Source organism: Parasteatoda tepidariorum, chromosome 7 (genome assembly GCF_982258835.1).
Source record: "Parasteatoda tepidariorum strain Cologne lab strain chromosome 7, Ptep-v5.0, whole genome shotgun sequence".
In the NCBI taxonomy this organism is placed as follows: Eukaryota; Metazoa; Arthropoda; class Arachnida; order Araneae; family Theridiidae; genus Parasteatoda; species Parasteatoda tepidariorum.
The window spans coordinates 49,703,067-49,715,451 of record NC_141761.1 but is presented as its reverse complement, the minus strand read 5'-3'; the positions used below and the strand labels follow the sequence as shown (position 1 = coordinate 49,715,451).

Here is a 12,385-nt window from a genome sequence, read left to right as displayed (position 1 = left end):
GGTATGTAATTTTAGGAAAAATTTTATCCCATGTTCAAAGAGTAGCCTGTTTGGTAAAATATTATCGCAAAGTTTTCCAAACATTTTTATTGCTTTGTCCCATTCCCAACCTCCTATTAATGAAAAGCATCATATTTAAAATGATGAATATATTTCAAACAGCTTGATTCTAACAAAAATTTGTAAAATAACATTTTGATTTCTTGATTTTATCCCCAACCTCCAATTAACAAAAAGCATCAGATTTATAATGATGAATATATTTTAATCAAATTTTAAACCACTTCGTTCTAACAAAATTTCTTAAAATAACATTTCGATTTCTAGATCCTATTCCTAACCACCTATTAATAAAAAGCATCAGATTTATAATGATGAATATATTTCGATCAAATTTTAAACCGCTTTATTCTAACAAAATTTCTTAAAATAACCTTTGCTAAAGCCCCACACATCTAAAAGATTAGTTCTTTATCTTTAAGTAATTATAAAAAAAAATGCAATACTTAATAGCTTTAATGGAAAATTCTTACTTTCAATTATTCATTAAGAGGAATCCCTACAGCAATCAGATCCAATTTAAAATTGAAATGGAATATTGCATTTTTAATGCAGAGAGATGCAAGAAACTATTTAATTCGTAATGTCTCCAGTGTACAAAAGGTGATTCCCATAAACAAACCTTATTCACATGCGAATTCTCCTTATAACGGAAATTAAGAACGCAATTCATAGAATAGTAGGACTTCTCATCAGTATGATTCAGAAAAGAAAATGCAACATCTAAGCACGACATTCCTGGAAGTCCCTTTTTTTTTGTCCCACCGGCATACAAATGTTAGGATACATTAATCAAAGATTTAGAACTAAGGCTTCTTACGATTCGTAGTTCTTTCTATTCTTCATGTTCTATTATTTACTTATTTTTTCCAAGTACTGACGTTCTTCAGGAATAAGAAACCTCAATGAAATGAAACGAACTCTTCAATCAACTATTTTTAGACTGTAAGATCGTCTGCTCGATTTTTTTTTTTTTTTTCAAATTCTATAACTTTTCATTTATTTATTTTTTCATGATTTGATACGCCATAAGATATTTTTGCTTATTCAGACGAAGTAAATATTTACGATTTAAACATTTCCAGTCATAGAAGCTTCCTATTAAATAAAGCAAAAATTGACGTTCTAAGTTAGCCGTGGCTGAAATGTATAATACTAAAAAAAGAATCATTTTTAATAGCTTTGGGTCCAGTGATCGAATATTCACGCATTAGGATTCAATCTTTATGGTCTGAAGGGGTGTCCTTAAATATGCCAATTAATTAGTGAAGACGATCTTTTTAATTACAAAATCAGACCGAAAAACGTCATTTATCTAAAGAAACATACCTCTGTGGTGTAACTACCACTATAAATATTAAATACCAATTCACTAGTATATAAGACATGTTAACTTGATTCTATCTTGAGGTTCCATTTGATAGATGAAGATTGACATAGTCGATTTGTAATTCCCCCACATTGGTGACCTGCGGACGTGATAAGAAATTGCCAATATTGATGGGTGAATCCACATTAAACAGTTGATTTGCTTAAAAATATATACTGCTCAAAGAGGAAAAAAAAAAGAAATCTGGTGAAGTAAATAAAGTCTCCCGGCTAAAAATAATAATGAGCAAAATGCTATACAAAAATAATAATAACGAGCGAAATGCTATAAATAAAATAATAATAATGAGCGAATTGCTATAAACAAAAAAAATGAAGAAAAATTATATAATGAGAAAATATGATAAAAAATAAAGGGAAAAAAACAGCATTAATCGACTAGTGGTATCCATTCATCGAATTCTGGAAGGGGAGTAATGTTGTGTAACTACCACTATAATTATTAAATACCGATAATCTCTAGTATATAAGACATGTTAACTTGATTCTATCATGAGGTACCTATTGAAGGATGAAGGTTGACACAGTCGATTTGTAATTCCCCCACACCTCTTTTTCGGCCGATTTGAATTTCTGAACTTCGAAATATGGAAAGTTTAGATCCATTATTATTATTTTTTGCGTACTTCGCCATATCTCGAGAATTTATTTAGCTTATAGAAATATATTTGCGTACTTCTTTATACATTTTTCTTTTTATACCTTTGGATGAAGTTCTTTTAATCAAAGGTAACTCTATGCGGAAAAAACTTTTTTTGATTATTTATTAAATTTTATTACTTTATTTAATAATAGGTCGAAAACATTTTGGACTGTTGGGTAGAAAAATATTTATATCATCTTAAAGAAAATGATTTTATGAGATTAAATACAAAATTTGAACGAAATCGGTTCAGTAGTTCTTGAGAAATTGAATTTTAAGTATACGACTTCTTTTATTTATGCAAAAAAAAATTTGACTATCTTAAAAAGTTCTCGAGATGCAACGAAATACGCAAAGAGTAAAATTAACATCAAGGGAACGAGCTGTCGACTGCTCTCCTGACCAAAATAATGAAACAATAAACTGTGGTTACTCCCTACATTTTGAAGGTCGAAAATCTGAAACCGTCAAAGAAAGAGGTATGCTTATTAAGGGAAAGTGCAATTTAGCGTCTGATTTCGTAATTTGAAATATCTATTGTGCTAATTAAGTAGCATATTTAAGATCAGGCTCTTAAACCATTAAGATAGGATACATAAAAATCCCATCACTGGATCAAAAGTTATTCAGGAAGTACCATTTTTTATTTTGAGCAGCGTACATAAATTTTAAAGAATTGCAGAATATTTACGAATTTTGAACTTTTAAAAAATTATATTTAGTTATGAAGTACGGCATTAAATTAAATTGAATGTGAAACTTAATATCTCTAAGTCCAAAAAAAGTCCATACTGCATCAAAGTGCCTGGAAAATGCTTTAGGTCTGAGGAAGGAAAAATCAAGGATAAAGAAATGATGCAGATCGGGAGGCAGAATCCCCAAATCCTGTCCTGGAATCAAAATATAATTAATAACAAATCCTTTCTTATAAAGGTTAAATAATAAATGTTGAATGAAACTTAAAATTAGGTGAGTTTTACAACAAAAATTTTATTACAAACTGCGCATACTGTGCTAAGTAAATTTTCAATCATGGTGAAAAATAGGAAGTTTTCGTATGAACTGGGTTAATTTACATACAAAGTGAAAAAAGATATCACTCAATGAAACTTTTGTTCAAGTAATCAGATTTTCACAATTTAAAACATCAATCTTAATGGTGCAAAGATGTGACCTCAAATGTGCTAATTAATTCTTCTTCTTCAGACTCGGCAGTGCTGGGTGGAACCTGGTTTTCTCCATAAGTTTTATCCAGACATCTCTAGATTTGGCGACTACTTTTCAGTTCTTAACCTTAAGAATATTTAAGTCATTCTCAACACAGTCTATCTATCTTAGAGGAGGTTTATTTTACCCCCACCCCCCATGGACCCTAGACTTTTTTACAGCATCGATCTTCATGCATTCTTGCCACATGACCAGACCATTTAATGCTAAATAGTCAGTTCTTACGATTTATTCTGTTACGGAATCAGACACAAAAACGTACTTCCGCTGAATAAACGTATATTTGTTTCGACGGATTTAGAGTTTTGACTATCAAAATATGGCTGTAGCGGCTATCTCAAAAATATAGTACCATTGTTAGTTAGGAAAACGGTTGAAAGTTTAAATCCTAATGTCAAATTATCTTTGCGCATTTCACTTTGTGTTTTGGAGTTTTAAAGTGAATCGAAAATATTTTTAACACAGTTATAAAATGCATTAATACAAATATAATTTCGAGTAAAAAATATTCAATCAATCTTCCAATTATTAGTTTTTTTAAAACGCAAACGCATTAAAAATTTTAGGAAGCATGTTATCTGGTCATGAAGGGAGAATCGCGTCATCATATATATGTGACCACTGTCCTGAATAGATTAATTAATCTTCCAATTAATAATTTTTTTTAAATGCAACCATGATTCAATATTTAATCATTTTTTAATCTCAAACTGTTATTTATAATTTCTCGTTTATTTAAAAATAAAACTCAAGAAAAAGACGCAACCACAACACATTTTTTTTTCTAAATTTAAATAAAGGCAAAAATGTAAACAATTACTTTCTATTAAAAACACGTTTCTGAAACTTATTTAACTAAAAAATTTAGCTACTCTTATTTTTTAAAGTTTTTTTAAACTATTATCCTTACAAATAAAAATTTTGAAAGTCCTTTCATAATCAGCATTGTTTTGATTGCAGTAATTTTCCAACATAAAGGAGCTAAAAGCATTTCAAAATCCAAAACAATACGATGAACAAAAAATTTGATGGAATTTGACCACTACATTAAAGGAACAAAAAGGAAAATAAAGATTACATGAAATTGAGACAACATTGAAATACTGCTTTTGTTCATCTAACGAACAACAGAATAAAAAATTTGATGTTTTCTTCAAGATGTTTACTTCGCCATATGTCTTTGAAAGCAATGCAGTGGGCGTGTCTCTATTTTAACAGTTAATAGCACAAGTCACCATGAAAAAATAAATTTAAAAAAATCGAATCTTTTGAAAATAGGATTTAAACTCAAAACTTTATTGGGAATCTAAGTTATTCAATAGATGGCACCACTTTTTTTCTCCCTTTTTATTTTTTGTTTTTAAGAGTCTGACATTTTCTTTGTTTTATCCGATTGGGTTTTATCGTTTGGATATGGAAAGCGGAAATGACGATAACGTTTGTGACATCATAATAAATAATTGTAAAAAATCAACACTGAAAAGCGAAACATTTTTTTAAATGAAGTTGAAAGGAATGCGTTAGAGTAGAAAGGTAACTAACCTACTTACAGCCATTAAAAAGTTTGCAAATGATTGCCAATTTGATAACTGTTTGGTAATTTATTTATTAAACTTGAACTAATTGAAAAAATATTGTTATTAGATATTAGCTGCATACTTCTTCGTAAGAAATAAAAAACGCGCAAATAATTAATGAATTGGCAAGGGTGCCCACAGGTTTCCGTAGTCATTTCTATGAGGGGGGGGATTTTTTTTAAATATTTAATAAAAATTTATAGTTTTAAACCTGTAAATTAGATACTTAAGGAATATTTTTAATTATTAAAGGGGTAATCTTTTAATAATTGGGGGTATAATCTTAAAAATCTTTTTTAGTGGGGGGGACAGTTTTTCAAGCGATTTTTTTTTTTTTTTTTTTTTTTTGCAGAGGAATCCTTTTTGGATTTTTGTTTTTATTGCTGATTATTTTTTCCAACCAAGTTCATTATATTCTCAACTTAAAATATTTATTATAAGAGGAGAACATTTACAACCAGTGCATTTGTTGAACTTATAAAAATTACTATTAATTAAAATTTTATTACATCTTCACAACACACGAAAAAGATGGAGTTTTAAAAGAAACCTAAGTTTGTACGCAACATATTCTTATTTTTTTACTGCAATGTTAACAAGTCTCCTTTCAAAGATTATATTGAGAGTAAAAAGATCTTAATAGGAGCAGAAGGATAAGATTTTCCTGAATTTAATGAAGATTTAAAAGCAAAACAAGACGGCCAACGGTTTTTTAAAAGTTTTATACGTATAACTTCTTTACTAAATCAATTGTTTCTCATTTTTTTAAATTTTATTTATATATTTCTGAATTTTATTAACTACCATTAGCCGTTGTAAATCGTTTAGCGGTAAGTGTTCTATGCAAAGTTAAACTTATAAAAAAGTCAAGCTTACAAGATAACTTGTAAAATTCGTCTCGTTTAAGAATTGGTATTCTCATAGGTATATGGAAAAAAAAGACCCGAAAAAAGGCAACAGAAAATAAAGGAAAAGTGTTAGGGAAAAAACTACAGAAAAAAACATCGCAACGCAAAATTGAGTCAGAATTAATTAAATAATATAAATTGATTACATATTATTTTAAAATTAATTAATACTAGCCGTCTCCGGTGACCAGCTGGTTCACCTGTTTAAATAAGTAGAGCTCCAAGTATTTCGAGATATCTAATTATAGGTGCACACGAGCTACCCAAGTCCGTGAAGCTTGCTTCTAAAACTAAAGAGCAATTCTCCGATCAGAGCACCTTTTTATGTCGTCTTCAAAGACTAAACCCAGGGTTGAAGTCGATGGGGTGGAGAGTTCTGCGAAGTGCTGCGGGACCGGGCACCTCTAGATGGATCTTTGAGGTTGAACCTGAAGACGCTGATGCAATTGCGAGAACAAGTTTCTGTGCACTAACTGGAGTGAATCCTGATGTCTTTAAAATTATCCACGATCCTAACAGGAAAAAAGCTGTTGAGGCCCCAACAACATCGGACCTCTCTAGAACCTGACGTTCAAGAGAACATGGAACAGGAGAATGAACCTTGGCCGGCCGATTCCCCTGATTCCAAGGTAAGTTCAATTGGGGCTCTTCTCTTGATTTTTCAGAGCTTGGGTTGAATTCGGGGTCGGGCGTAACATTACAACATGACTCACCAGCTTCTATGCTTGGTATTGATGAAGCAATAGAGCTGTTAAAGGAAGATTTTTCTTCTAAAGATAACCAGGATAGATAGGAGCCATTCTGGCTTCATTCATACTGCTAACCAATGGCTACAATCAAGGTTGGTCAAATTGATCTCCATCATAGCATTGCTGCCTCAAGCCTTATGGCCAAAAGGTTGAATGATGGAGAACTAGATATTGCTCTTATACAAGAGCCTTGGACCCGCAAGGGTAGAATAATGGGTCTCAATGTTAAAGGTTTTAATATCTTTTATGATACCCGTTGTGACCTTCCCAGGACCTACATAGTGGCTAGGTCTAATCTAAATTCCCTTAATCTTGTTAACTTTCTTAACAGGGATTTAGTTGCTGTAAAGCTAAAATTCTATGACAATAAGACAATCTCTGATTTTGTCATAGTTTCAGCCCATCTCCTGTATGAAGAGAAGGATCAATTAGCTGACATTACTAGGGCCCTAATTAGCCATTGTAGTTCAAGCTGTAGATTCATTTTCGGCTGTGATGTAAATGCTCACCACACAGTGTGGGGTAGCAGTAATTGTAACCAGCGGGGGGGGGTGTACTTGTGGAACATATCTTACATTTTAATCTGTATGTCCTTAATAACGGCAATGCACCTAACTTTGTTACATGTAACAGAAAGGAAGTCATTGACCTTACTTTATGTAACTCTAGTTCAGTAGATTACGTTACTGATTGGAAGGTATCTGGGGCAGTTACTGCTTCAGATCACCAACTAATTACTTTTTCTATTAAAGGCCTCTCAGGACTGAAGGTCGTAAGAAGGAACCCCAGAACAGCTGATTGGGGTTCCTTTAGAGCAGCTCTGGAGAGGAAGATGGGGAGCTTCTCTGGTAAGTACAATAATGTTAATGATGTGGAGTGGACTGTTGACCAAGTGCAACAGATCATACTCGATTCGTATCATATTTCCTGTCAGGTTACGTCTACTAGCTCCCCAAGGCGAGTTCCTTGGTGGTCTTCTGAGCTTAGTAAATTACGTAAGAAATGTAGGAAGTTATTTAACAGAGCAAAGAAATCTGGAGAATGGTAGTCCTACAGAAACGCTCTAACTGCCTATAACAAGGCGATCAGAGCATCTAAACGTCGCTCATGGCAGACTTTCTGCGATAGTATTAACACTACTTCTGCCACCGCAAAGATTGCAAAAATTCTTACTAAAGACTTTAATTGCATTTTAAATGCCATCCGTCTTACAAACGGAAGATACAGTGAATCAGGGGAAGAGGCTCTTGGAGAACTACTTGAAGCACACTTCCCTGTATCTCATCCTGTGGAGAATGATAATCTACATATTATTACCACAACTACTTGTAGTAGGAATGACTGGGAGGCCGCCAAGATGGTGGTCTCCTATGAGAAGGTTGTATGGGCAATAAAGTCGTTTAAGCCCTACAAGTCACCAGGCATGGATGACATCATACCAATGATGCTTATCCAGGGGTTGAATATAGTGGCCCCTATTCTATGTATCCTGTATAGCATTTGGGTATATACCTCTCTCTTGGAGGAATACCAGGGTGATATTCATACCAAAACCAGATAAGGAGAATTACTTTGAGGCTAAATCAATCAGACCAATCAGCCTCACTTCGTGTCTGTTGAAAGCGATCGAAAAGCTAATTGACAGACACTTCAAAAACACTGTGCTCATGGAAAGGTCACTGTCCTCCACACAGCATGCCTATCAACCAGGCAAGTCTACAGACACCGCTCTGTATGAGCTCTTCTACCTGCTTGAGAAATCTATCACAGATAAGGAGATGGCTTTTGCGGTATTCATTGATATTGAACGTGCGTTTGATAAAGTCCCTCTTGAGACTATCATCAATGCTCTTAGGAACAGAGGCATTAACTCAATAATTACCAGGTGGATAGCGAATTTGCTATCCTCTAGGTATGTTTGTTCCTCTCTATTGGGTGCAAGCATGAAAGTGCATGCAACCGCATGATGCCCCCAGGGAGGGGTTCTGTCACCTATCCTATGGTGTATGGTAATGGACTCCTTGTTTGTTCGGTTAACTACTCTTGGCATTCCCTGTATCGGGTACGCTGATGACGGTGTTATTGTTGTCAGAGGCAAGCATGGAAAAACAGTCTCTGACATCATGAATAATGCACTTCTAGAAGTAGCTAGATTGTGCTCTGAATCAGGCTTACCTGTCAATCCATCCAAGATAAGCTATGTAGCCTTCACACGAAAAAGGCAACTTGATCTAGGTAATGTATACTACCTGGGCCATAAATTGGAACTCACGGAGAAAGTCAAGTTTCTCGGGGTTTATTTTGACTCCAAACTAAATTGGGGTCATCAACTTGAATACTGTACCAATAGGGCCAGAAAGATTTTCTGGTCTTGCAGAAATGCTATTGGTAGAACCTGGGGACTGTCCCCCAAAATAGTTTACTGGACATACTCAATGATTATTAGTCCTATCATCACTTATGGCGCAATCGTCTGGTGGTCAAGGACTAGATTGAGCTCCGCAAGGTCTAATCTTAACAGACTACAAAGAATGATCTGTGTAGCCCAGTCAGGCTGTCTCAGGACCACTCCTACAGCTGCTCTAGAGAGCTTACTTGGGCTTCTTCCATTGAACTTACGCATTGAAGTTGAAGCTCAGACAAGCGTAAAGCGTCTTATGCACCTTGGCCCATGGAAAGAGTATTCCAAGCACTTTTCATGGGGACATCTTGTTTCACAAGTGATGAATTTACCCTCTTTTATTATGCCTAGTGACTATATGTCACTAACAGGGGTGATTGTGAGCCCAAGTCAAAATTCCGGAAAATTTCTTGCTAAAAAAAAAAAAAAAAAAAGTTTAAATTGAAAAATTAGAAAAAAATTTAAGCAAGTTTTTTTTCCCTTTTTCTCAATATTTCTTGGTTTACTTAAAATATATTTAAAATTTTACACATACCTATACCATTTACATATACCTATGATGACCTGGAGAAGTAATTAAAATTTATAAATATGTCTTTCTTTCTTGAGTTAATGATTATAACAACTATTTACTGATAAAAAATGAATATTAATCATGAATATAAGCTTATAAAGTATCTGGCTCTCCCTTACAAACAAATAACTTGTGTTTTTAAGTTCCACCTTTGAAAATTTGATTTTCGGAAACTTCTGCGATCAATGATTTTTTAAAACGTCTGGACCTTCGATCTCCGGAAACTTCCGAATCACTGCTAGCGAAAAATCCGGAAATCCGGATTTTTTCCGGAGCACAATCAGCCCTGCACTAAGATACGCTCTTCACAAGCCCTTCAAGATCCATTTTCCTACTGGAGATGAATGGTTTAATTCTCCTCGGTGGCTTAAAGGCAAATGCCTAATATGGTACACTGATGGTTCAAAGATTGGTGCCAAATCAGGAGCAGGAGTTTATTGCTCCAACGACGGTACCAAACTTCACTTTCTCCGGGGAAACTATACCATCGTTTTTCAGGCTGAGGTCTATGCCATTATCTTGTGCTGCAAGTTATACTTAGACAAGGGATATCAAAATATGACTATCCGCATCTGTTCTGACAGTCAGGCTGCTCTCCTATCACTGTCAAGGTGTAAATTCACCTCTTTGTTAGTGTGGGAATGCTTCTCGGTCCTCTATGACCTGTCCGCTCATAACAAGGAATCCGTGCATTGGGTACCTGGACATATGGGTATTGGTGGAAATGAGCTAGCTGATGAAGCAGCACGGGCTGGCTCTAATGCAATTTTCTGGGGCCCTGAACCTGCGCTGGGAATTTCTCCCTCCTCATTTAGGGAAACCATTTTCAAGCTCTTCGGCAAGATTGCCCATGAGCAAATGGCGCGCTGCTGACGGTCAGAGACAAGCTAAGGAGCTGAATCGAGACTGTCCTAGTGTACGTGAAAAGGAGCTCTTAAAGCTTAATAGATACAGTATAAGGAAAATCATATGTCTTCTTACTGGTCACTGTATTATCAGGAGACACCTAAACATTATAGGAATAGAATCCAATATCCAATTCTCTTTGTCGGTGATGTCATCTAGAAGAAGAGACATCACGACACATACTTTGTGATTGTGATGTCTATTCTGCTCAAAGATTTGAGCATCTAGGGCAGCATTGCATCAATGCCTGGGAACTGCAAGATGTTCCTGTAAGGTGCTTGCTGAACTTAATTTCAGCCATAGGGCTTTCTTGCTAATCACGACTAGGGTTTAGGTACAATAGACCTCTGGTCGATGTGCCCTGCTCGTCAGAGCTGCCCAACCTCTAAGTCTAAGCATAAAAAAGAAACCTTAATAATTCAGTAAGCCAATGAATACTACTCCATTAAAAATCTTAGTAACAAGCTTCAAATCTAATGTAAAATCCATTACAAAAAATTGGATGGTTTGCTGGATAGCGTGTAGGTGGAATTCAAGGTGTAACTTCAATTGTTCTAATGCAACATATAATGAGTGAAAATATATACTTTGAAAATTAGGAAAAATTCATGAACTTAATGTTTTTTCTAAAATGTTCTTACCTAGTTTAACAGGGTTATGATTAGGGTTTATGTATTCATAATTCATAGCTGCCAAAATGGATAGAAAAAAATCCAGTAGATTTTACAAAATAATATAAATTCCATGATAATTGTTGCATAATGTACTGAATATGTTATACATAGGGAATTTTAGGGATTTTTATGGTCATCAAAATAGAAAAACTGCAATAGTTTCCAGTTATGATTGACATTAAACATACTTGAAATGTTACAACGTATTATGTTTACTCATAATTTCCAATATAAATAGGCATTTAGATCATTGAAGATAAGTAAAAGATTTTTTTAAATTAATTTAAAAAGAGCTGAATAAAAATAAACTGAACATTTTAGAACAAAAAAAGTTTTGAACTGATTTCTATAAATGAGGTTCGTTTCATTCTGTACTAGTAATACTTATTTAAATATTCAAGCAAGCAATAATCTGTTCAGAAATTCTATTTCAATAGGGATTTTTTTAGGAAACCTGCCCAATTTCAGGGAAATTTCTAAAATGTGCAAACGCCAGGAGAAACTGGCAAAATCTAATAGTCTACTAGAAAATCCAGTAAAGTTGGTGTTATGATAATTAATTTTAATTTCACTAACAGGGATTATAAGTTTTGATTATAGCAAAATATTGCAAAGTCAGCAATATTTCGACTTTTTGGCAATAATTTTCTGCCTAAAAAAGTGCGTATAATGGATGATAAGATAGTGAAATTAAGAACAACAAACAAAACATCAAAACAAAACAATTTCTAGTTTTTTTTTTTTTTAGTTGAAATTTCCAGATTTTTCCAAGTTTTTATCCAAATTTCCTAGAATTTTCCAGAATAAAAAAAATCCCTGATAATTCCTGGGTTTTCCAAGTAGATGGCCACCCTGTCTAGAAAAAAAAGTGGACTACTTATTTTCAGGTGAAATCAATTTAAATTGCGGCTTGAGGTGACTAGTCCTGGGGTCAGAAAAATGTTCTAAAATCAATATTTCTAAATAGTATTTGTTAAAGATAATAAAAACTGGTACTAAACTGCTTGATTAGAGACAAAAATCATTAACAAAATGGTGACCTCTCAAAATTACAATAACCATTATTCACTTAAAAAGTTTCAGTTGACAATAAAAAATCACATTTAAATTGGAAAAAAATTTGTAATTAGGAACTAAAACAAATCTTACTGAACATAAAGACATAAAAATGAGATAAACTGGATAAATAAAATCTCTGAAATATGCGTCAACAACTACAAAAAATATTTTTTTGAAATAATGGCTTCTGAAGTTAGATGTTATACTGTTATCATAAA

General features: G+C 33.6%; 1 protein-coding gene across 1 annotated transcript; it reads left to right on the top strand.

The window, feature by feature from the left end:
- Positions 1-8,565: 8,565 nt before the first annotated feature.
- On the top strand, positions 8,566-10,401 carry LOC139426097 (uncharacterized). Its single transcript, XM_071183783.1, has 2 exons — positions 8,566-9,333; positions 9,841-10,401. The coding sequence occupies exons 1-2, from the start codon at positions 8,566-8,568 to the stop codon at positions 10,399-10,401; spliced, it is 1,329 nt and encodes a 442-aa protein (XP_071039884.1).
- The last annotated feature ends 1,984 nt before the right edge of the window (positions 10,402-12,385 follow it).

What these genes read in the sequence shown, in the direction of transcription:
- LOC139426097 (XM_071183783.1), top strand. Translation starts at nt 8,566, where the DNA reads ATGGACTCCTTGTTTGTTCGGTTAACTACTCTTGGCATTCCCTGTATC. An exon ending in TGTCACTAACAGGGGTGATT is followed by an intron (nt 9,334 to 9,840) that starts GTGAGCCCAAGT and finishes GCTCTTCACAAG; the next exon opens with CCCTTCAAGATCCATTTTCC.